This window comes from Narcine bancroftii, chromosome 1 (assembly GCF_036971445.1).
Source record: "Narcine bancroftii isolate sNarBan1 chromosome 1, sNarBan1.hap1, whole genome shotgun sequence".
NCBI classification, from domain to species: domain Eukaryota; kingdom Metazoa; phylum Chordata; class Chondrichthyes; order Torpediniformes; family Narcinidae; genus Narcine; species Narcine bancroftii.
Genome location: NC_091469.1, coordinates 10,711,126 through 10,735,721, shown reverse-complemented (window position 1 = coordinate 10,735,721; position 24,596 = coordinate 10,711,126). Strand labels below are relative to the sequence as shown.

At 41.4% G+C, this 24,596-nt stretch overlaps 1 protein-coding gene across 4 annotated transcripts in view; it reads left to right on the top strand.

The window, feature by feature from the left end:
* The window catches only part of LOC138755087 (ephrin type-A receptor 5-like), a 306,363-nt gene that overhangs the window by 117,900 nt on the left and 163,867 nt on the right, over nucleotides 1–24,596 (top strand). The window contains exon 1 of one of the 4 annotated variants that reach the window (XM_069920368.1): nucleotides 18,145–18,221. The exons of the other annotated variants lie outside the window; for them this stretch is intronic. Coding sequence (XP_069776469.1) covers nucleotides 18,203–18,221 — 19 coding nt within the window. The 5' untranslated portion in view covers nucleotides 18,145–18,202. Of the gene's footprint in view, nucleotides 1–18,144; nucleotides 18,222–24,596 lie in introns of those variants that run through there. 4 annotated transcript variants of the gene reach the window in all.

Genomic DNA, 24,596 nt, shown 5'->3' with positions numbered 1-24,596 from the left:
TACCTTTCCCGTTCCTCACCTCCACCCATATAGCCTCAGTAGACGAGCCCTCTCATCTGACCTGACTGAGCAATGCCATTGCTTTCCCTTTCATCCCACTGCACCACCCCCCCTACCCCCAACTCCCCACCATTTCTTCTATAGCAGTGAAAGCCCAGGACATTGAACTGCCAGTCCTGCCCCTCCTGGGACCAAGTTCCACTGATGACCACAGTGTCGTAATTCCACATCCCAATCCATGCTCTAGGCCCATCTGGCTTTCCTGTAATACTTCTTGCTTTGAAATAGGTGCGCCTGAGAAAATTTCCACCATGTACAACCTATTGACTTCTAATATTACATGCAATTTTCACATTATCTCTTTCCCTCCTGTACTTCCCTATCTAGTCTGCCACTCTGGTTCACATCCTCCTTCAAAATCCCCCTGAGCACCACCAGGTAACCTTCCTGCAAGGATATTGGTCCCCCTCTAGTTCAGATGCAAACTGTCCCATCAGAGCAGGTCCCATGTTTCCTGGAAGAGAACCAGAAACTGAAACCCTTCAAGGAGTACAGGAAGTCCACAGGTTATGAGTGAATTCCGTAAGTTGAACTTATACATAAGGCGGAACAGGTACTTATGGTTATTATTTAGCATTTGTGAAGTAACATTATGCACATGTGTGAATTAGGGAACAGCCTGTTCGTAAGTACGAGTTGTTCATAACTTGGATGTTCATAACTCGGGGACTGCCTTTATAGTCCAAGAGCTGTCAATCATTCCTCATTTTCTAATCCCTTTATTCCAGAAATAATTATTGAGAATATTCTTAAAATCTTCTCCAATGCCAGCACATCCATCCATAAATAACAAGCCCAAAATTGAACCTGTACTCCAAATGTAGCCTCACATTATGAAGCCTGAACATCACATCCCTGCTCTTGTATCCTATTCCTCTAGATATTAATGCCAGCATTGCACTTGTCTTCTTCACCACTGACTTAATATGGAAGTTAACCTTTAAGGTATCCTGCACAAGGTCTCCCAAGTCCCTTTGCACCTCTGAATTTTTAATTTTCTCCCATTCAAATAATAGTCTTCCCTTTTATTCCTTCTACCAAAGTGCATAACCGTAAACTTTCTAACATTATATTTCATTTACCTCTTCTTTTTCTATTATCCTAATATATTCAAAATTCTCTGCAGCTTTTCCATTTCCTCATCGCTACCTGCCCCTCCACCTATCTTTGTATCATTTACCAACTTAGCCATTTATACCACAAAGCCATTTATTCCACAATCCAAACATTAACATTTAAGGTAAAAAGAGGTGGCCCCAATACTGACCCCCGTGGAACACCATTAGTAACCAACCAGAATAGGACCCCTTTATTCCCACTCTCTGTTTCCTGTCACTCAGCCAATGCTTTACCCTTGCTAATAGCTTTCCTGTAATTCCATGCGCTTTTATCTTGTTCGGAAGTCTCATGTGTGGAACCTTGTCAATGACCTTCTGAAAGTCCAAATACACAGCTTGCGCATCATCTCCTTTGTCTAGCATGCTTAAAAATTTGCAGTAGGTTTGTCGGGCAAGATCTTCCCTTAAGGAAATCATGGTGCCTTTGTCCTATCTTGTCGTCTTTGATAACTAAGTCCAACAACTTCCCAACCACCAGTGTTAGGCTCATCCTGGGATCAATTATTTTCTCTCTCTAGCTTTTGTTCCCTCTCCCCCATCTTATCGTGATCTCTTCCTCTACCTCTCACTCCACCTCTCACACCTTCTGCCCCATCACCTCTGGGCCTCTCCCCCAGCTTTTTCCCCCATTTATACATGTAATTTCACTGTTGTCTATTAATTTAGATAAAGGACTCAGACCTAAAACACTGACTGACTTTTTCTACCCATGGATGCTCTCTGACCTGATGAGTTCCTCCCACATCTACAGCTTTGGTCTTTCTCTGACATCGATCCGGATTGTTGGCTCCAAATATTCAGACACCAGCTGCTGCATACAGTATTACTCTTGCTTTTTCACCTATCTGGACCCATCTTGTGTTTCATTACTTGCACCATTAACATTTACTTTGTCATTGCATTACCACCTCAGTTTTCAATTCATTTTTTCTGTATCCCATCCTACCATTTTTTTTGTCTTTTCCCACTTTCTCTGAATTTTAATATATTTTATATTTACCATATATTGCAATTTTTAGGAAAGATCCTTGGTGTAAACCATTAACCATGTTTCTCTCTTCATAGTACTCAGAAGGTACATATATTTCCTTGAATTTGGTTCATCATGTTGAAGTTAATGGATGGAATTATGTAATCTGTTGGCTGCGGGTTTGCTGATCATGTGAGTTTTCCTCCTGAGAATGATGAGCTGATTAATTATCAGTCATTGATCAAGCTAATGAAAAGCAGGGAGAAATTTATGACAGAAGTTTCCTTAATGTAAAATTAATCCACTTTAATTGATCATTAATAATATGGATTTGGCAGATTAGACTTTTTATAAGAATCATGGGTAACGTATGAAATGAGCAACACAAAGTGCGGGAGGAACTCAACAGGTCAAGCAGCGTCTGTGGAAGGCAATGGATAATCAGGTCAAAATTCTATGTCAGGACTGGCAAGAAAGAGGGTGGAAGACTAAATAAAGGGGAGGGGTGGGGGAAGGAACTGACAAGCGACAATAGATGGGAAGGGGAAAGAAGATGGGGGAAAAAGTAAGCAAGAGGATTGAGGAAGATCCACTCTGTTAGGAGGACATTAGATCACAGAAAAGAGGTGGGGAAGGAAGGAAGTGTGGGTGACCGTCAGGTCTAGAGGGCGGGAAAGCAGTGAAGGAGAGTGGGGCCAGAGCGATCAAGGGAAAGGGAGGGGATAGGAGAAAAAAGGGGGGAGGCTACCAGAAACTGGAGAAGTTCCTGCTCTCTGGTTGGAGACTGCCAGATAGAATACAATGGGCTGTTCCTCCATTTTGTGTGTGGCCTCAACTTTGCAGCACAGTAGGCTATGACAGACATATTAGTGTGGGAATGGGAAGTGGAACTAAAGTGGCTGGCTGCCAGGAGATCCTGGTTGTTGCAGTGGATGGAAAGAAGGTGCTTGTCAAAGGAATCCCCCAACTAATAATGTGTTTAAAAATGACAGAGCATTTTGATGGACAGGAACTGAAAAAAATTGCAATTGACTGCCGAGCAACACACCTTACACAATGTGGTTCCACCAACTGTCTCAGTGTCTCTGCTCATTGCTCAGGATGAGTTTTCAGCAAGGTTGGACAATTTAATCTTTCCCATTTACTTCATTATATTTATTCAGATTTACTTTGGAATCATCTTCACTCAAAGCTTGCAGCACACAGATCACAAAGCTCTTTCTGTATCAACAGCAGATTTTCTGAAGCTGTCATTCATGTCCAACAGTCAGCAGAGGATTAATTGATCATGTGATGCAAGGTGGAGATTCCTCACCGTGCATTTTAGAACATTTCTGTCTAAACTCTGATCCTTCTCTCTGCCCTTGAACCAAAGATGGTGCAGGAGTTTCAAGATGTGATATTTTAAAAACAAACTACCTTTGGTCTGTTATTCTTTCATAATTTTGAAAAACTATAAATCTTGTCAGTAATTGATCTGTCAGCTATTGACAAATGATTATAATGAACAAGTACATTTTCTATTATTTGCTCTATCAGAAAAATCTCTTACAACATCTTCTGTTTGAATGGCTGTGGTGACATCCATATTTGAGGGATGATCCAGAGTTTGATATATTGAAATAAAACTGATAAAGGTTTGACGTCAGGGCGACACGATTCGAGTAGCGGACAGCACAACACTAGTACAGCGCCAATGACCTTGATTTGAATCCGCCACAGTCTTCAAGGAGTTTGCACCTTCTCCCCGTGTCTGCAAAGATTTTCTCTGGGTGCTCCTGTTTTCTCCGACCCTTGAAGATCTATAGGAGTTGTGAGTAAATTGGAGGAGTTGGGTGGCATAAAAAAACTAACAAGAGGAATAGAAATTTCTCGAGGTTGGTCAAATAATTGCCCAGTTGTGGAATGTTTCCTGTCTTTCTGTCACTCAGTAGAAATGTGTGTTTTTAGTTACTGCTTTCATAACTCTCTGGCTGCAAAAGAGATAAAATATAATAAATTGATGTGAAAGAAATTAATATAAATAGTTCATTATGATTTGCACTAATCATTTTAAATCTGAGCAATTATGAATGAATGGGTTTTTATAAAAGGTGATCTCAATATCAGTGTCCTGGTTCAAAATGAGAATTCAAGACAAAAGATTCCATGTACAGATTTGTAATATGATATTTTACTGATGTACCGATGAATGTGTTCAAGACAAACTGGGTAGGGGTGTACACTGGACTGGATATTTCAAAAAGAAGTCATGCAATAAGCAAGGGAAAGATACATCAGCAATTGGTGACCTAAGTTTAAAGTTAACTCAGTTCCCTCACATGGTTATTTGCCTCTGAATCTCTGGGATCTTATCTAACAATCTTATAACTAATTAATCTTAAAATATAGGGTGTGTGCAAAATGATGAGCATAACTTGAAGAGTCAAGATCTATACTTGCCAAACCAATAGATCTTTAACAAACAGAAACTTCAGCCATGTTCACCACCAGCAAGAATCTCTGAGCAGCACATCAGCATATAGTGGATTTAAAGCTCTTCAATGTGTAAGGAATCATAAGAAAAGATGAGTGGTCTGTTTAAAGATCATGTTGGCTTGAAAACACCCTCTGGAAAATGTAGATCTGCCATTCTCAGTGAGGGTTCCCTAGAACAATGCAGGAGACACAGCACATTTAAATAGGTCTTCTATTCACCTCATGTAACTTCTTTTTTTGTAGCTGGTTTGAAAGGGGCCCTTGAGTTGAGTGGGGATGGGGGGGGGGGGGGGGCGGGTGCTGGGGGGCAGAGGCGAAAAAAGGTTGAGAATGGCTGGTTTAGATAATGTGGTGCATGGGAGATCTATGAGTAAAAAATGTTAGCGTTCTGAAGGATTAAAATAGACTTGGATTAGTGATTCAAGAATTAGAGATATAACCAAAAATATCAACCATTAAGTTCAGAGGTAAGCAATGTTCCTCTGTGATTAGATTGCAGCCATTCTAATACGGTGGGCATAATGCAATGAATTTTTCCAAAGGACGTGAAGTTAAAAATTTACAAATTAACCGACGTAACTTGGCACAGCTTTCAGATACTGAAAGAGAAGTGGCTATTCCAATTATTTAAGGAGTGCTCTGTTGGTCATGGAGACAGGTTATGCTAAGAAGGAAGGTGATACTTGGAAAAACAGACTAGATTTAGAAGAGTGGAGGATGTGAGAGTAAGTGTTCAGCATGGACACTTAGAAGAGCCAAGTTAGCCTGATTGGATGTTGTAATTGTTATATGGTTATAAGATGTGGAAAGGGACGGCTGCTTTCAAACTAATTCAATGTCGAGTTGAAAAATTAGATCATCATAGATAATGATGTGGAAGTTGGAGTCATTCATGCCCATTCTTCTGGGAATGATGCATAAACAATTTGCCACCTGTTTTGAAATGTTCTTACCCATTTCCTGTTGAAGCAGTTAGCGAAGGCAGCGTGCTTGGTGCAACACTATTACAGCACCAGTTCCTGGGGTTCAGATCTGCCATTGTGTAGGGAATTAGTACATTCTCCCCATTCTCTCTGTTTGTGTGGGTTTCCTCCCACCGTTCAAAGCAACAGGGTTGGTAGGTTAATAAATCATATGAGTGCATTTGGGTGGCTCAAGTTTGTGGGCCAGAAGAGTGTTATCGTGCTGTTAACATTTTTTTTAAATGGGATGCTTAGACAGGGTACTTTGTATTGCAATTCAGCCTAATGTCAGATTAAGTTCTGTCTTTTGCATATGATTATGTCATCAGTGTACAAGGTCTTTTTAATTAATGAAGAGGTTATGACTTATGACCATGCATAATAGACTGAAATAAGGAATGAACTAAGACAGTAGTGTCCCTTGTAATAATTACTGATATCAACAGCTCGCTGTGAAGATCATGCAGAATGAACTCGTAAGCACAGACCACTCGGATTGTGAACTCAACATGGCCACTGATTGCAGAGCCACTGGGTGCGATTGAGTCCATACCATAGTCAGGAGGAAGTCTGTGCCAGGAGAGCAATGCATTATTATCCAATACCAATACTGTTTTTCCATTCACCCAGCAGGGGAGATCCCTTGAAAATCAATGACCCAGCTGCCTTTGGCAAGCTCGTGAATTGCATGTCCCATTGTAATGTGTGGTCAGAAAAGCACTAGAACTGGAGATGCTGGAATGTATAAACAAACAATGAGAAGGTGGAGGGACTCCTTAGATCAGGCAGCATCCGTGGAGAGAAATGATCAGTCAACATGTCGAATCAGGACCCTTCATCAAGACTGATTTGAATACCCCCAAGAAGAACCTAATGATGTTAACAACTTCAAAATGGAGACATTTTCAGTTTCATAATTTGTTTAATGGCTGCAAATTCAGCATCAATATGCCTTGGACAGAGGGAGCAGTAGAAGTAGAGTCTCCAATAGCATCGAAGAGGTGTTGGAACAGCCACTGAATCAGGTACGCATTAATGTAGTGATCGGGTGCTGGAAGAGAGGATCAATACAGATGGGTGTCATGGATGTGGGAGACCAAATTGCTCACTTCCCTGTTGTAACAATCCACAAATCTATAGGCAGCATATATTTCACACCAAAAAATGCCTAAACTGATTTCTGGGCTGTGAGAATTAGATTGGCATTTTAACATATGCTTGGATGGCACTGGTTGGTAACTCATGAATCAGTTTACAAGAACCACCCAGAATATGCGTTGCACAGTTTAACGGAATGAAGGATATGTGGTGAGAGTAGGAAACACACACTGAAGTGATAGAGTGAAACAAGAAAGTCTGCAGACGTGATTGTAGTTAATATACAAAAGTGCTGGAGAAACTCAGCAGGTCTTGCAACATCCATAGGAGGCAAAGATATATAATCAACCTTTTGGGTCTAAGCTCTTAGTCAAGATATGATATAGTGCCCCAATCTATCGAATGGAGGAGCATCCACGAGGCTGAAGGACCAGTTCTGTTTTTGATGTTTTCACACAAGATAGAGTCACCGAGTTAAGGCAAGGATAAGAGGAAGTTGCTATCCCAATTCCCAAAAAGTGAGTCGCTTAAGAGAAGTGATGCTTTGCTGAGTGCTATCATTGAATGTTGAGAGACTTAATGTCTGTGATGAGAACATGCTGGCCAACAGATTACATTTACATTAAACTACCTCTAAAGGTCAACCGTGTTTCTAAATAGTACCATCATGTTGGACCTTGCAACTTCTTCTAGACTTCACGGACAATCTATTAAACATTCCTCTTTCCACAAATAACTGCCTGCCATTGGAGTTTTCTAGAAATTTGTCTGTTTCAAATTTAGTATCAGTATTTTTTAGACACCCTCTTCTGTGATATAAGATCAGAAGTGGGCCATTTGGCCCATTGAACCAGCTCCACCATTCCATCATGAGCTGATCCATTCTCCCACTCAGCCTCACTCCCCTGCCTTCTCCCCATAACCTTGGATACCTTGACAAAAGGTTCTGATACCCTATCTTAAAATATTGAGATCATTTATTTTCAGTCTATGTTGAAAAATTCTTCAGTGTCTAATTATAAGCACAAAGATTTTGATGTGTATTAACCCTGGTCATCGATCTCACTGTGGACATTGTGCCATTATTATGGAGGGATTTTATCACTCTTCTGAAACACTTACGAAGGATTGGCAAAATCCTTCCATCTCTTCAGGAGATGAAAAGGCCAATCCGGTACGTTCGCAGTGCATGCATACACGCTGAGGATCTCTGAAGGGATGGAGGCAGATCTAGTGATCTGCCATGAATAATATATGTCAACAGCTCTGTAGCCTTCCCTCACCAGTTGTGAAATAGGGCACTGTACAGTATACCACATGCCCATTGCTGAAACAGCAATGATTGCTATCAGTTTAGATATAGCTGACATCCGCATTGCCCCACTTCTTTTTCTCATCTCTGCTGCTAGACTGTTATGTTAGGTTGGATGGCATTTACTCACAACCTTCTCTCTTGCAAGACAAGGTGATCCCTATGTAGTAGATGTTACCCGGAGGAAGGAGGATACAGAAGCAAGTTTCTCCTTTTATAAATTTGTCAAAACCATAGTAGACTTTTCTAAACAACCTGTATCTGTAATCACCAGTTAATCAGCTGGATCAAAAACCAAGGATAATCTTTGTTTCCTTGGAACCATTCAGGAATCCAATGACTTTGTTCCTATTCTTAACCAAGCATATCAGTCAGCAATGGTTTGCATTGACGACAGCTGAATTTTGATGGATTTCAAATTCTGCACAAAATAAATATTACATTGAAGAGCAAAGAAATTGTCAGTTGACACTACAGTGTTGGAGTTCTAAATACCAAGTGGAGAAAGTCATATTAACAGCTCTGGATATATTCATTCAATTGCTGCTGTGGTATTTTCACAAGCTAGTATTTCAGTGGATGTCAACAGTGAATTAAGATCTAATGTATAAACACTTGCTTTCTCAATATTACAGAGTGGGTTCAGCATTTCCTTGCTTCACCAGTTGACTGATTGACCCTTTTTGTATGGTCCAGAAATTATGAGATCGGCAACATGCCCGAGAATTGAACAGACATGAAATTGAACAACTGAGGTTTTAGTACTTTAGTTGTAACTGTGCAAAGATCTCACTGTTGGAAGTGATCAGCTCCCTGTGTCACAGACAGTAGGAGAGCAGAAACAATAAGTGCGGAAAACACTCAGCAGGTCAGGCAGCATCTGTGGAGAGGAAATAAACAATACTTCAGGTTCAGTGACCCAGGATCAAAACTGCTGCTGTCTGCAAGGAGTTTGTACATTCACCCTATGACTGCGTGGGTTTCCTCTGTGTGTCCAGGTTTCTTCCCACATTCCATAGAAGTGCAGGGTTTGTGGGTTAATCTATACATTGTGGGTGTATTTGGTGTCATGAGCTTGTAGATTGGAAGGTCCTGTTACTGTGCTGTATCTCTACATTAAAAAAAATCTTTATGCTAGAATTCTAGCACTTGCAGGTTTTTTGTTGATTGTCATTTACTGTAATATTTGAAATGTTCCCTCAGCTCTGACAGGTGGCTTAGTTATTAAAATCATAGAACCACTATAGCCCAGAAATAGACTTTTCGGCCCTTCTATACATATTAGTCCCATTGACCTACACCCAGACTGTAGTCTTCCATACACTCCTTCCCATGTACCTATCCAAATTTTTCTTTAATGTCGAAACCCACCACTTCTGCTAGGTGACGGCATTCCCTCTAATGTTCCCTTTAAACAATTCACCCATAACCCATCGGTGAAAAACCTAGTTTTATCTCACCTAACCTCAGCGAGAAAAGCCTGTTTGCATTTATCCCGCCTGTGGCCCTCATAATTGTGCATATCAAATCTCCCCTCATTCTCTGAAACTGCAGGGTATAAATTCTTAACCTATTCAACCTTCCCCTTACCAATCATATCTTTGCCACAAAACAGCCTGTGCCAATCCACACTTGCCAGTTCCATTTCAAGATTCTCAAATTTGGCCTTTCTCCAATTTAGAATTTCAACCAGATCCATCCATTTTCATAATTGTCTTGAAATTAATGGCATTATGACCACTTACTTAAACTTCTGACGCCGGCCCTGTCTCATCCAGTAATGCACTTTCTCTAATTGAGACCTCCATATGGATTTCAGAAATTTTCATGAACATATTTGACAAGTTCAAGTTTATTATTGTCATATAATTGTACACGAACAACTGGATGAAACAATATTCTTTGGTCCTCTGTGCAAAACTACATGACAGGAACTAAATGATTATCAGGTATTTATTATTCTCCAATGAAAAAGCCATAATGATCCTAACTCTATTTATAGTTTACAAATTCATTAGAAGGTTATGACAATTTTTCTCATCTCTGGAATAGCTGCACAATTCTTGGTCTTGAATTTGCATCTTTAGCTATAAGATATAAGTAGTAGCAGAAGTAGGCCATTTGGCCCATCAAGTCTGCTCCACCATTCCATCATGAGCTGATCCATTCTCCCACTCAACCCCACTCCCCTGCCTCTCCAATAGCCTTTGATACCCTGACTACTCGGATAACTATCATCTCTTCTTTAAATACACACAATGACTTGGGCTCCACATCTGCCTGTGGTAGCAAATTCCACAGGTTCACCATTCTCTGGCTAAAGAAATTCCTCTGTATTTCTGTTTTAAATGGACACCCTTCAATCCTGAAGTTGTGCCGTCTTATCTAAGACTCCCCTACCGTGGAAAACAACTTTGCCACATCTATTCTGTCCAGGCCTTTCAACATTCAAAATGTTCTTATTCTTCTGAGCTTCCAGGTTTGCAGTCCAAGAGCCATCAAATATTCCTCATATGCTGATCTGTTCATTCCTGGAACCATTCTTTGAATCCTCCCATCCTTTCTTAAACAAAGAGCCCATAACTCAGGATTTAGGATTCAGGGTTCAATTTATTGACATGTAATAAAGATAGTGCAATACTACACAAAATTTGTTTTTGTCTTCCATAAAGCAGACAGATTCTCCATAAGCAGAAATGGCCTGAAGTGCCTCTTACAATCAGAGAAAAAGAAGCAAGAGAGAGTGTCTGTGGATGCGCCCCTACTGCTTCCGGAGACACACAGAGTCCAGTCCAAACCATAAGCACCCCAAGCTCAAGATCCGAACCTCTGGCACAATCAGGAACCCTTTAGTGCCCTCGACATCCTCTTGCATCCCAGTTCCAATATATGCTACCCCTTCAGCTAGTCTCCAGAAGTCTGCAGCTTGGTGTGAAACCCTTAAGTGCAGTCTCCTGCAGCCTAGAGCCTCTGTGGATTCAAACTGTACCCAAGTGAGACCTTACAGCCTTATAAAGTCTCAGTATCACATTCTTGCTCTTCTGTCAGATCTGCATGATGTATATACATGCAAAATTGTATGGACCTATACGAATGCTAGTCATTGGGATTCATTTCAATGGGTAGGTGAGGGCACATCACACCCACAAATGAGTAGAATAAAGAAACATTTAGGAGTGTGCAAAACATGTTTCATGTCCAAACCGTTTCAGTTAACAATGCACAGAATGTTCACTTGATCTGTCAGATTGAATTGAATTTAATTTGTGCAAGTTAATGTCTCCTCTGGTTCTTTGTAATTCAAATTGCTGAATTGACTATTGAACTTGTTTACAAGCAAAGGTTAATTAATATTTGTGAATTTGCTTTCTGAAGAAACACATGAACTGCAGATGCTGGGATTTAGAGCAGACAACGAGAAGTTGCAGGGACTTAGTTCAGGGAATTTTCTTGGAGAGTCAACATTTCCTGATGGAACCATTTTTTGAGGCTCTAGAGCAGGGGTGTCAAACTCAAATTCACAGAGGGCCAAAATTAAAAACTTGGACTAAGTCGTGGGCCAAACTAAATATTTATTGAAAATTTTCAACAACATCTGCATGTTTTCTCTTCTTACAACATATGTAATGTTAAACTTTTTCTTATTAAAATAAATGTTTAATAATAGTTTTGGTTAAACTCTTTCCAGAAGAAGCATTAACAAATGAGAAATAAAATATTCAATAAATAATATTTCTCTATAGCCTTTAAGCTCCTTTTAAATGTTTTTTTTTCACAAGCCAACAAGTCAAAAAAATAACAACTTGCTTCAATGAAAATCCAATCTTTCAACTATGAACAGTCCAAAGTAAACCAAAGAAAATATTAATCCAATCTTAACTTGATTTTGCTCAAGTCCACTGTGATTTACTCTGATGCACCTGGGTCTAAACGAGATACTTGGCATCTCTTCTTAGATGCAAGTTCATCAAACTCTGGGGTCAGAGTTTGTCTCCCACCTGTCTTGAAAGGTCCTGTTTTCTGTCTTTCATTTGCCATTTTTCGTAAGGGGTTTATTACATGTGAGTTGGGCGACAGGTCGCAGATGCTAATGAAAGTAAAGAGAGGAGGTGGGGGCGATTAGTGGGCTGACGGTCCGGCGCCAATGCATTTGCAAAGCTCTAATACATATTTGATCTGATCTTGCGGGCCAAATATAATTATATCATGGGCTAAATTTGGCACGTAGGCCTGAGTTTCACATGTGTGCTCTAGAGCAATTATTCTCAACTCTTTTATGGCTATGATCTCTTAGAACTCTGATCAGTTTATGGGTCCCCTTGCCTGTGAAGTAGTCAAGTTCATTTGGTTTCTTTGCAGCTCTCTCCTGTTGACTACATAAAAATTATTTTATGATCTCCTTCAATGTGTTTTGATCCCCAGGGTGGCCATATGGCCTCTGTTGAGAAGGGCTGATTTAAGAGGGTTCAGGCCCATAGTGCTGACTGTTCATTTCTCTCCATGGATTTACTTTGTCACTCCAGCTTTGCTCTGTTTGCTCATTCCTTACTTTCTATGTCACCTTATGCTAGATGTTCATGATTCTGAGAGGGAACCATGAGGTTTAAATCCCATTTGAATGTCTGTTCGATATGGTAAGACCACAGGGCAGGACGATACAAAGTGAATGCCTGGGCTTGAGGCAGGCCTTTTGCACTTGTGGTCCTTTCCCTTATGATGAATGGGCCGTGCCTGCTTCAGGATATTTCGGAGGTTATTTCTTCAGCATGGCATTGCACTAGTCAAAGGAAAGATTCACAAGAAGGAGGTTGATTTTTCACTTTTGACTTGAAAGAAGACCCATGTCTTCTTCCCCCATTGCCCTTGTTACACCTGTTACACCTTGGTTACACCTTGGTTAGAATTCATCCTTTCCATTGGAGGAAATAAATTTTAAAATGTATTAATTCCACAAGGTCACTAGTGTTGGTGTTTTTCTTCAAGTAAAAATTATTCCTGTGTGGTGCCACATTGGAGTTTAAGTGGAAAAACACTGTTGTTTATATTATTGATGATTTTGTTATCTTCGAACATTAAAAAAATCAACAGAAGAGCATTGTAATGTTGCATAACTTTTTATGTTATAGTGTCATACAGCATAGAACAGGCCCTTCAGCCCAACTTGTCCCTGTTGACCTTGAACCTTGATCCTCTTCATTGTGGAGAGAACCACTGACAACTTCAGTTACTTCCCTTGGCTGCTCCAGGAACACCTTCCAAACCCACCAGCATGAATGACAAGGGCAGGAAGGAACATCACCTCTGTGGAAACTTTGGAGAGGAGATTTAAGGATGTTGCCTGGATTGGAGGTTGACATAGCTAGTGCTTTTCTCGTGGAGAAGGATGAGAGGTGACTTAAAAGAGGACTACAAGATGATAAGAAGCATGGACAGGGTAGACAGCCAGCAGCTTTTTCCTGGGGCAAGACTAGCAAACACCAGAGGACATCTGTACTAGTTGAGAGGATAAAAGTTTAGGGGAAACAACAGGAGTGTTTTTTTTACGCACAGTTGTGGGTGCCTGGAATGCATTGCCAGTGATGGTGGTGGAGGCTGGTGTCCTGGGACACTTAAAATACCCTTAGTCAGGCATGTGGGTGCAATAAAAATAGAAGGTTACGGGTGTGAGGTAGGGCAAGTTTAATTTGTTGAATAGGTTTACATAAGCCGGCGCAACATCATGGGCTGATGGGCTTGTACTTTGCAGTGAAGTTCTATGTTTTCTCACTACCTGCTGGTTACCCTCTGTTACGCATTATCTTGGTATATTTTTCATTCATTGAAGGGATAAGAATGCTGGGCTGGGCCAGTGCATAATCGCCTATCCCGTGAGCTGTCTCTTTGAATGGGCATTGAGGTGTGAGTGTTACCACAGTGTTGTTAAGGTGGTTGCTTAAGGTGGTAGGTGAGTGGGAAGGCAAGGAAATCATTTTTCTAGACCCAATGGTACTGAAATATTTTGCTTGAGAAAAGTTGTCTTTGGCCCATTTCCTTTGAAGTTATGAAACCATGCACATAACGAGTCAATTAGGTACAATTAAAACAGTGGTTTTCAAACTTATTCTTTCCACCCACATGCCACCTTAAGCGATCCCTTACTAACCACAGAGCACTGATGGCATAGGGAATACTTAAAGTGGTATGTGAGTGGAAAGAAAACGGTTGAGAACCACTAGTTTATGCTGTTTGGTGAGTTAATTTAATGTTAACTTTGAGCTACAGAAGAATAACTGATCCTTCTGGCCCCTAAGCCATATGGCCAATTAAATCACTCTTTGCTCATTATTTATTTCTGTATTTGCACAGTTAGCTTGCCTACATTTCTTGGTTTACAATTCTTTCTTTCTTTGAGTACAATTTACAGTTACTGGCCCACAGGAAAAAAAAATCTCTCATGTAATGTATGTACTCTGACAATACATTTGAACTTTGAACCTATTAACCCTGTAGGTTTTTGAAGGGTGAGAGCAAACCAGAGCACCTGGAGGAAACCCACATGGACAGGAGAAAACAGACAAACTCTTTACAGACTCTTTAGCGCTGGATTTGAACCCAGGTCGCTTGCACTGTAATAGCATGGTGCTAACTACTACACTAACTGAGCCATGTTGCAGTGCGTCCTGTCGGTAGTACATGCTGCTTCGACTGTGCTTTGGTGGTGGAGTGAGTGCAAGAGGTAGGGAATCAAACTTCCTGAGTGCTGTTTTCTTGGAACTATGGTGTTGACCATTCCTGTTGGTTCAAATTCCAGGAAGTCTGAACACTGTGGCATTATAAAATGATCATAAAAAGCATTGGAGCATTTTTTTTTAAAGTTTCTCACCACCACCATCTCACAGCCAATTTGGACAGATTGATAGCTTTTTCAATGATGTACACATCCTCAAATGCTGAATAAATTCATTAAAACCTCAGAAATTGCTTTTTATTTTCTCAGTCTATTTCTTTCAATCCCTTTGGAAGAATGTTCATGTGATCAGATTGAAAGGCACATTTGTTGGCGAACTACACAATGCAATAATAAAATGCCATCATTTAAGCAGTTGGATGTCCCAAATGGGAAAGTCCATCCACCTTCTGCCTCAAAATGAAATAACCAGATTAAAGTTGAGCAATAGGGAACCAGGAAGGTAGCCAATGGTGGAATCCTGAGCAAACAAAGAATTGTGGGAGGAACTCAGCAGGTCAGTCAGGATCCAATGGTCAGTCAGCATTTTGAGTTGGAACCCTTTATTGAGACAGAGCCATGAAGGGGTCAAGACCCAAAACGTTGAACTATCATTTCTACGCATGGATGCTGTCTGATCTATTGAGTTCCTCCAGTAGTTCTTTGTTTGCTCATAAGTTTGAGCAGGCCACTGTGGACCATTAATGAGTCGGGATGAGGATGACTCAATTGTTGAGAACAATAACATTAAGCATCTTCCTCCAAGAGGTATTTTAATTGTGGATTGTGTTGATGGAATTATTACTGAAGAAGAATGGTAATAGTTATCCACCTGAAATTGAAAGAAACATTAAAATGCCATAACCAGTCACCCAAACTTCTGGTCACCATTTCATGAACAAATGAAGCAAGTCTATTTGACAGAAGCTGAGTTGTGAAAGATTACATCCAACATGACTGGAGGAGAGGAGACAATCGCCCACCTCTTTTCAGAATAGGGATTCGCTGAGAGTGTGGGGAGAAGGATGCAAGGGTCCTTGTCACAATTCATCTCCAGTAGCAGCATAATAGAGGACTCTCTGATTTATGAGCTGTTCCCAGTTTGCATGCAGAGACAGACACCCAGAGCTGCTGGAAGATCATCAACTCAGTGAAAGAGGCCTTTTGTTGATCTTCCAGCACATGGAGAAATTGGTGAGGCAATGCTGCCAACTGGCACATTCCATGCTGAGGGATGCACTGAGGCTTGGCACAGCCTTTGTGAAGGCTTTGAGGGGAAGGCCACAGTCTGGAGTCCTGATACCCAGCACTGAGGGGCTGAGACTGGAGAGGAAGCCCTTCAAACAATGGAAATAAGAGAAACTACAGGGGGTGACAGTGGTGACAATAGGGCTGAATATTAAATGGAGAATGAATGCAACAATGTGGAGTAATGGATGATGTGGATATGACACTAAGGGTGCAATCAGACACTGTAAGCTGCAAGACTTGTTGGCTGTATTCAAGTCTGCTAAGAGTATCAAAGTCAGCTCAAATTGCAGGTTTTATCGCTGGATACTTCCTGTGGGTCATTATGCTTTCCTTAACTTCTTTCAACAGTGCTGAACCATCTCAGCATCTGGAACTGACTCGTTGTTCAAGGGCAGCTGGAGATGCCAGATTCCAGATAATCAAAGGCCATCAAAGTTTGCCAGAGCATGGGGTTTAGCTTTATCTCCTTCTTACTGGAAGCCTCAGACTATTTTTGGTTGTGTTTGGAGTAATAATTTGACATCTATTTGATTGCAGTGAGCATAGAAATCACTGTTGCTGCTTCATTCAGATGCTATTAGGATGTGATAGCTTTGTCCTGTGTGTCTGGACTGACTTACAGTTGCGAGGTTCCTTTCCATAAGTCCCTGCAGCATTGCATTTAATCAAGATCTGGGGATGCCTCAAGATTTCTGCTCATATAAACAACTGAATCTGGGTGGACTATGACGATATGGTGCTTAAGCTTGAAAAGTTTAAATGATCAATATGGTTGCAATGACTGGTAGGATGAAGAATCCATGCTATTTTTAAATTAAATTATTATTTTTAAAATTTAGACATGCAGCATGGTAATAGGCCCTTCTGTCAAGCTTGGCCCGCCCAACATAAAACCCCTATACATTTTGAAGGGTGGGAGAGAACCAGAGGAAACCCACGCAGACATGGGAGAATGTACAAACTCCTTAGAGAGAGGGCGAATTTGAACACAGGCCGCTGGAACTGTAACAGTGTTACTCTAACCGCTATGCCTCCCTATGCTCGTTCAAAAGCCCCTTCACTGGAACTGGACTGTTCATGAAGCTGACCTTGTCCCTATGCTGGGGATATTAGACTGGGAGAGGACATTGATGGTGTTTCTCTTCAATTTCCAATAGATTTGGCAGATATTTTTGGAGACTATATTGGTGGGATCTGACCCGTGCCTTGAGAGCCCTGTTGTTTGTCAAGGTCTCCAGAATCCTATCTAAATGCTCACCATCAAACTATGCTTCCTGGCTTATGCTAAAAAAACATTGAATGTTCTCTTTCTAAATCCCCATCCCCATCACCTGCCTCTGAAAATTTACTCTCACTTCTGCAAAACAAATGAACTGTTGTACCTTCAAGCTATCTTTCTGCTGTTTACAAGGTAGATGTAGCACAGTCAGTTGTAAGGTGTGGATTATAAGGGACAGTCTTACCTAAACTTCCTGGTTATCCTTGCTTCTGGTCAAATTGCTCAGTTTTGCTTTAGTGCAATGATGCCAATTATGTGGGCATAATTCAAATTCATCATCTAACTACATTTACAACTAGATGAAACAGTGTTTCTGCAGATTATGGTGCCTAACACACACAATATATTTCTCTCACAGCACACATAATAATCACATACAGACAAAGAAATATAATAATTATAAATATTCAGGAATAATTTACCCATTTTCTTTAATAAGAGACCCAAGTCCAGCCAATCTGGGAGGAATTTTGTCATTGTACTCCTGGCTGGCCAACCATCAGCAAAATTCTTTAACTTCAGCTAATTCAAAATTCTATGGGCATCACATGACCAAGTTCCCTTTACCTTGCCTAAACAACTCTCCAAAACTGGTAATGAAAAGTCATTATTTTACGTTCACTATGGTTTATCCCTATTCTCCTCATGTGAAATCTCTTCTCATCCTTCAATCACCATTTGTGGATGTGCTTTAATTGTCTAGGACCATACATTATCATCTATAAAGCCCCCTTCCTCCTTTCATATTTTACTGAAAACTAGTTGCCCTGAGCAAGCTTTGATTTTTGGCTCAGGTCCATTTTTCACTGAATATTCCTCTGTGACCTCACTTGGATGACATGCAAGATAAATACATCTTGTTTTTTTTTAGACATATAGCACCCATGTCGCCCAATTATACCCAATTAACCTACAAACCCCGTATGTTTTGAAGGGTGGGAGGAAACAGGAGCACCTGGAGGAAACACATGCAGACACAGGGAGAAGGTACAAATTCCTTATACAGACAGTGCCAGATTCACTGGAATAGTGTTACGCTAACCATGTTGCTGAACTATCATGATACAAATGAGGTATTTGCATCATTGCTGGGCTTTTAGTACATGAAGCAGGCTTCATTGGTGAAAAGAGGCTGCAGCCCTGGGCTTCATAATTAATGACATTCACATGTATAATTAGGTCCCTGCGGACAGTAAATATAGGGCTGTTAGTTATCTGCAAAAGTTTTCATCATCATTTCTTCTGTCCACCCCTTTGGAGTTCAAAATTTAAAAAAAACCAAAAAAAAACATATAAATCCTTTGAATAAATTAACTTGGAAATATGAGTTAGGGGGATTATGTTTACCACATTTTCAAAATTATTATGAAGCAGCCCAACTTAAATTTATTAGTTCATTGATGGATTTGGAATGGCCTCCTAGTTGGGCCAAAATTGAGATGGCAAATATTTCTGAATTTGAAATATAAATATAAATCAATTGTTTGAGGCAGCCAAAGAGTAATCCCATTTCCCTCTTCATTTCCTTTTTAAACTTGTATCAACAACAAATCCAAATGTTGAAAGCACTCAATCCCTGTTATCCATGGGGGACAGTGATGTAGAGTCCTTTGGCCCAACTGGTTCATGCCAACCAACTGTGCTGAACCTATTTGCATGCATTTGGTCCATATCCATCTAAGCTCCTCCTGCCTATAAATCTGTCCAAATGTCTTTCGAATGTTGTAATTGCACCATCTTCTACAGTTTCCTCAGCAGCTCCTTCCAGATATGGACCACCCTCTGAATGAAAAAGGTGCCCCTCTTAAATCTTTCCCCTCTCAACTTAAACCTATACACTTCAGTTCTAGAATCACCTACCCTGGGGAAAAAAAGACTGAGCATTAACTTTCTTGATGCTGCTCTTGATTTTCTAACCTCGATGAGATCTCTGCTCAGACCCCTTCGTTCCAAGGAATAAAGACCCAGCCTACTGAATTTATACCAGTAACTCAACCTCTCTAGTCCTGGCAACATCTCGGCGAATCTGATCTGTACCCCTTCCAATTTATTGCTGGGCAACTAGAACTGCACACTGTACTCTGTGTAGTTTCACCAACATCTTGCATAGCTGAATCAAGAGGCCCCAACTTATCTACTCATACCTGCCCAATGAAGCCAAGCTTTCTTCACTAAGTTATTTATCTGAGTTGAACTATTCACTTTCATGGAATGATGTACCTGTGCCCATTGGACTCTATTCCACAACACTCTCCTGGGCCATAACATTCACAATCCAAGGCCTGCCATGGTTTAACTGACCAAAATACAACATCTCACACACGTCAGAGTTAAATTCCATTTTCCACTCATTGGTCCACCAAGTCAGCTGATCTAGATCCTGCTCTAAACTTAGATATCCTTCTTCATTCACATGGTTGACCTATGGATAACAAAATGTGGATTCCACTAAGGTCATCTTCTTTGTGCTCAAATATAAAATTCCCTACAAAGTTCTGACAGCAAGGATTCCCTAAAATAACACAGAAATATTTAACAACCTAAATGTAATTGACATTAGCTAGCAAACTACTTTCTTTGAAACTTGCAAGGAATGATAGTTTTCAGCATCATAAAGTATGGGTTGTGTAAGACCACTCTCCATTGAAAAGTCACACCACTGCACAAGATGGCGTAGTTAACGTAATGGTTAGCACCACACTATAGCAGCACCAACAAGCCGTGTTCGAATTCACCATTGACTGTATAAGTTTCCTCTGAGTGCTCTGGTTTCCTCCCACGTTCCAAAGAGGTATGGGGGTTAGTAGGTTAATTGGTCACATGTGTGTATTTGAGTGGCGTAACCTCATGGGCCAGAAGGGCCTGCTACTCTGCTGGATCTCCAATAAGATCAATGACTCAAGTGGCCTGGAAGCTGATCACTATATTTATCCACTCAATGATTGTCTTCAATCTCATTCTCATTGATTTACAATGAGATAGACAACAGACTCGCCAAGGCAAATAGCGCCTTTGGAAGACTACACAAAAGAGTCTGGAAAAACAACCAACTGAAAAACCTCACAAAGATAAGCGTATACAGAGCCGTTGTCATACCCACACTCCTGTTCGGCTCCGAATCATGGGTCCTCTACCGGCACCACCTACGGCTCCTAGAACGCTTCCACCAGCGTTGTCTCCGCTCCATCCTCAACATCCATTGGAGCGCTCACACCCCTAACGTCGAGGTACTCGAGATGGCAGAGGTCGACAGCATCGAGTCCACGCTGCTGAAGATCCAGCTGCGCTGGATGGGTCACGTCTCCAGAATGGAGGACCATCGCCTTCCCAAGATCGTATTATATGGCGAGCTCTCCACTGGCCACCGTGACAGAGGTGCACCAAAGAAAAGGTACAAGGACTGCCTAAAGAAATCTCTTGGTGCCTGCCACATTGACCACCGCCAGTGGGCTGATAACGCCTCAAACCGTGCATCTTGGCGCCTCACAGTTTGGCGGGCAGCAGCCTCCTTTGAAGAAGACCGCAGAGCCCACCTCACTGACAAAAGGCAAAGGAGGAAAAACCCAACACCCAACCCCAACCAACCAATTTTCCCTTGCAACCGCTGCAATCGTGTCTGCCTGTCCCGCATCGGACTGGTCAGCCACAAACGAGCCTGCAGCTGACGTGGACTTTTTACCCCCTCCATAAATCTTCGTCCGCGAAGCCAAGCCAAAGAAAAAAGATTGTCTTCAACGAATGCATGTGTCAAAATATATTTTTGAGAAAATAATTGCAATTATGTGGAAGTTTATAGAATTCAGCAGGCAATGTGGATGATTGAACACCAGATCAGGTGGTGAAAGATCATAATTTTTCACTGGACTTCTATCACTTTTTTTTTTGGCACAACTGCAAAATCAATTGCCAAAGAGGATTTTACTCTCGAATGGTCAGAAAGGTCTGACTGTTCATCTGCTGGGATAAGGAAAATAGCTCTTTGTGTAAACTTGCTGTCTTTAGACATGTCAAATTTCAAAGTACTGATCTTGCTGGGATAGGAGAGAAGGTGACTTTAATGATCAAACAATGATGCTGGCTCTGTGTGGTCATCAACAAAGGAGCTTTTCAGTCCTGAGAGTGAAAATATTTTCTCACAGCTCTCTCCCCTCCCTGGTTCACCAATTCCCCCACTGTCCCTGATCCCACCTCTCCCACCATGACCTCATTGTACCATCTCTCTTTTCCATGCTATCAAGTTCAAGATATGATCATATGACTGTACATATACAACCTGATGAAACGGCGTTTCTCCAGACCATGCTGGATGCACATATACAGTATATAATAATCATATTGATAAATAAAGATATAATTTAAAATAAATATATTTATATATGTATATATATATTTTAGAATGATTTACTCTATCACAGGATACTGTTCATTAATCTTACAGTCTGTGGGAAGAAGCTATTTCCCAGCCTGATTTTAATGGACTGTACCTCTTTCTGAATGGTATGGGTCAATGATACTTTGTACTAGATGGAAAGGATTCTCAATAATTCTTTGAGCCCTATTTAAGCAATGGTCCTGGTGAATGTTGTCAATAGAGGAAAGTGAAACCCTTGTGATCTTCTCAGCCATTTAGCTTTGCAGCTATCATACCATGCAACGATGCAGCCAGACAGGACAGTCTTGACTGTGCCCTGTAAAATATATTTCTGTGTGTTTCTACTACAATCACAGTCTCTGCAGACCTTTGTGATTCACAATTACAGGGGTATAGACCAAGTAAATACAACTAAGCTTTTTCCCACTGAGGTGAGGTGAGATACAAACTAGAGGTAATGGGTTAAGGGTCAAAAGGGAAAAGTTTTGGGGAACATCTTCACCCAAAGAGCAGAGGGAATATGTAATGAGCTGCCAGCTGAAGTGGTAAATGCAGCTCAATTTTAGCAGTTAAGGTGATTTTTGGACAGGTGGATGGATGGTAGGGGTGCAGAGACCGTGTAGGGCAGGTTGTGAGCTTTGACAAAGTGTGCGAACCTAGTGACCCCTGGATGACAGAGCTCCTCGTGAAGTGTCTGCAGCCTGTCCAGTTATATGTTGGCGCAAGTCCACCTGGAGAGCGCATCTGGCGGGTCGTTGAGTTTACCAGGCCAATACAGTATGTCATAATTAAAGGTGGAGAGTTCGATTCTCCACCTGGTGATTTTGTCATACTTTATCTTACCTCGCTGGGTATTGCTAAACATGAAGGTGACCGTGCGTTGGTTGGTCAGCAGTGTAAAGCACCTGCCAGTGAGGTATTGTCTCCAATGATGTACTCCTTCAACTATGGCCTGGCCTCCTTCTCGACAGAGGAGTGTTGGCTCTCAGGACCCTGGAGGGTTCTGGAGAAGAAGGCAACCGGCCATCCAGCCTGGTTCAAAGTGGCTGCCAGTGTAAAGTCGGATGCATCACCCTCGACTTGGAACAGGATGGACTCGTCGATGGCATGCAGTGTTGCAGCGGCGATGTCTGATTTGATATGGCTGAAGGCCGCTCTGGCTTCGGTTGACAGGGGGAAGGAGGGGGTCTTGATGAGAGGCTGTGCCTTGTCGGCATAGTGTGGAACCTATTGGGCATAGTAGACGAAAAAGCCCAGGCAGTGTCTGAGTGCCTTCTGGGTGTGGGGGGTGGGGAGGGGGTAGTCCATGAGGGGACACATGCGGTCAGCATGACAACCGTGTTCTCCACAACGCAACCTAGAATTGCGAGCCGAGTGGTCCGGAAGACGCATTTGTCGAAATTGTAGGTGAAGTTCAGCCGAATTGCAGTCTGAAAAAAATTCTCAAGGGTGCAGGTCTGAAGGGCTAGGCAGAATAATAGTTTGGCACAGACTAAAAGGGCAAAAGGGTCTGTTTTCTGTGGTGTAATTTTCTATGGTTCTATGATGACAGGAAGGCAGGAATTAATGCGTTCATGATGAAGGGCTCTGGCCCACAGTATTAGCCATTCTTGATGCTGCTTGATCTGCTGAGTTCCTTCAGCAGATTTTGTTGCTCCAGATTCCAGCATCTGCAATCTTTCGCACGTCACTGAAAACATTTTTACTTACAACTGTAAGACTGAGGATGCTGCTCATGCAATAAGTCTGTTTTAAAAATTATAGTAATCCACTTAATTGAATTAAAAAGAGACAATAGTCCTTTTTACACTGCAATACTGTCGTAAAGAAGGCCCATCATTAAGCCAGCTTTGCTTTTTTATACTGAATCAAACAACGGCAGCATAATGCGATTCTGTGCCGTGACTACCTCCGCTGCCAGCTTACAGATGGGACTACAATGAACCCCCCCTCCCCCATTCCGTATTCGTACCTTTTACACAGAATATCGTGGCGCAATAAAAGTGCAATATTCCCACCTTGAAGAGGCTGTACAAAAGGGCCTAATGAGTAAAATCGAAACAGCATGGAAACAATCCTTTTCAACCATAATGTCCACAACAACCATCAAATACATAGCTATACTAATCCCATTTACCAGCCCTTGGTGTATGGTCTTCTTCATCTTGCTGATTCAAGTGGTTGTCCTGATACCTCTTAAATGTTGCAAGACTCTTGCCCTCTAACATCCTGTCTAGCAGGATGCTCCAGTTTCCAATCACCCTCTGGGTATAAAAGATTCTTCCTCACACCCACACCAAATCTCCTTCCCCAAGCCCTAAACCCTGGGTGATGAGGGAAGGTGCACCTCATTCAGGTCCCTCCTGATCTTGATCCAGTCCAAGGAACACAACCAAACCCTATCAGTTCTTTCCTCATAACCTCGAGGCCCTCTCTCAGGCACCTGAGATTCTGATGAATCTCTTCTGCACATATTCTTGCAAGCATAGTACTGTGACCAGAACTGAATGTAGTGCTCTAACTGTGGCCTAAACAAAATCTTATAAAGTTGCACCCGAATCTTCCTGCTCCTCTATTCTGTATCCCAGATAATGAAGGCAAGTATACTTTTTGTCATCTTACCCCAACTTCAGAGACACTTGGACTTGTACCAAAAGATACTTTTGTTTCTCGATATGTTCCAAAGCCCTCATATTTATGCTTATGTTCTGCATGTGTTAATCCTCCCAAGGTGCACCATCTCACACTTACCAGGATTATCTGCCATTGCACTGCCTAACTTCCTCACCACCAACATCAGACTTGCTTGCCTGTGGTTATCTGGCTAATTCCTGATCTCTTTCTTGAATAAAGATATCATATTTTCCGCCCTTATCAAGGCACCAGTAATCTTCTCCCTTGAATATAGAGCATTACAGTACAGTTCATCCCACAATGTGTTGACCAATATAAACCCACTCTACATCCATCTAATCCTTCCCTTCCTCATG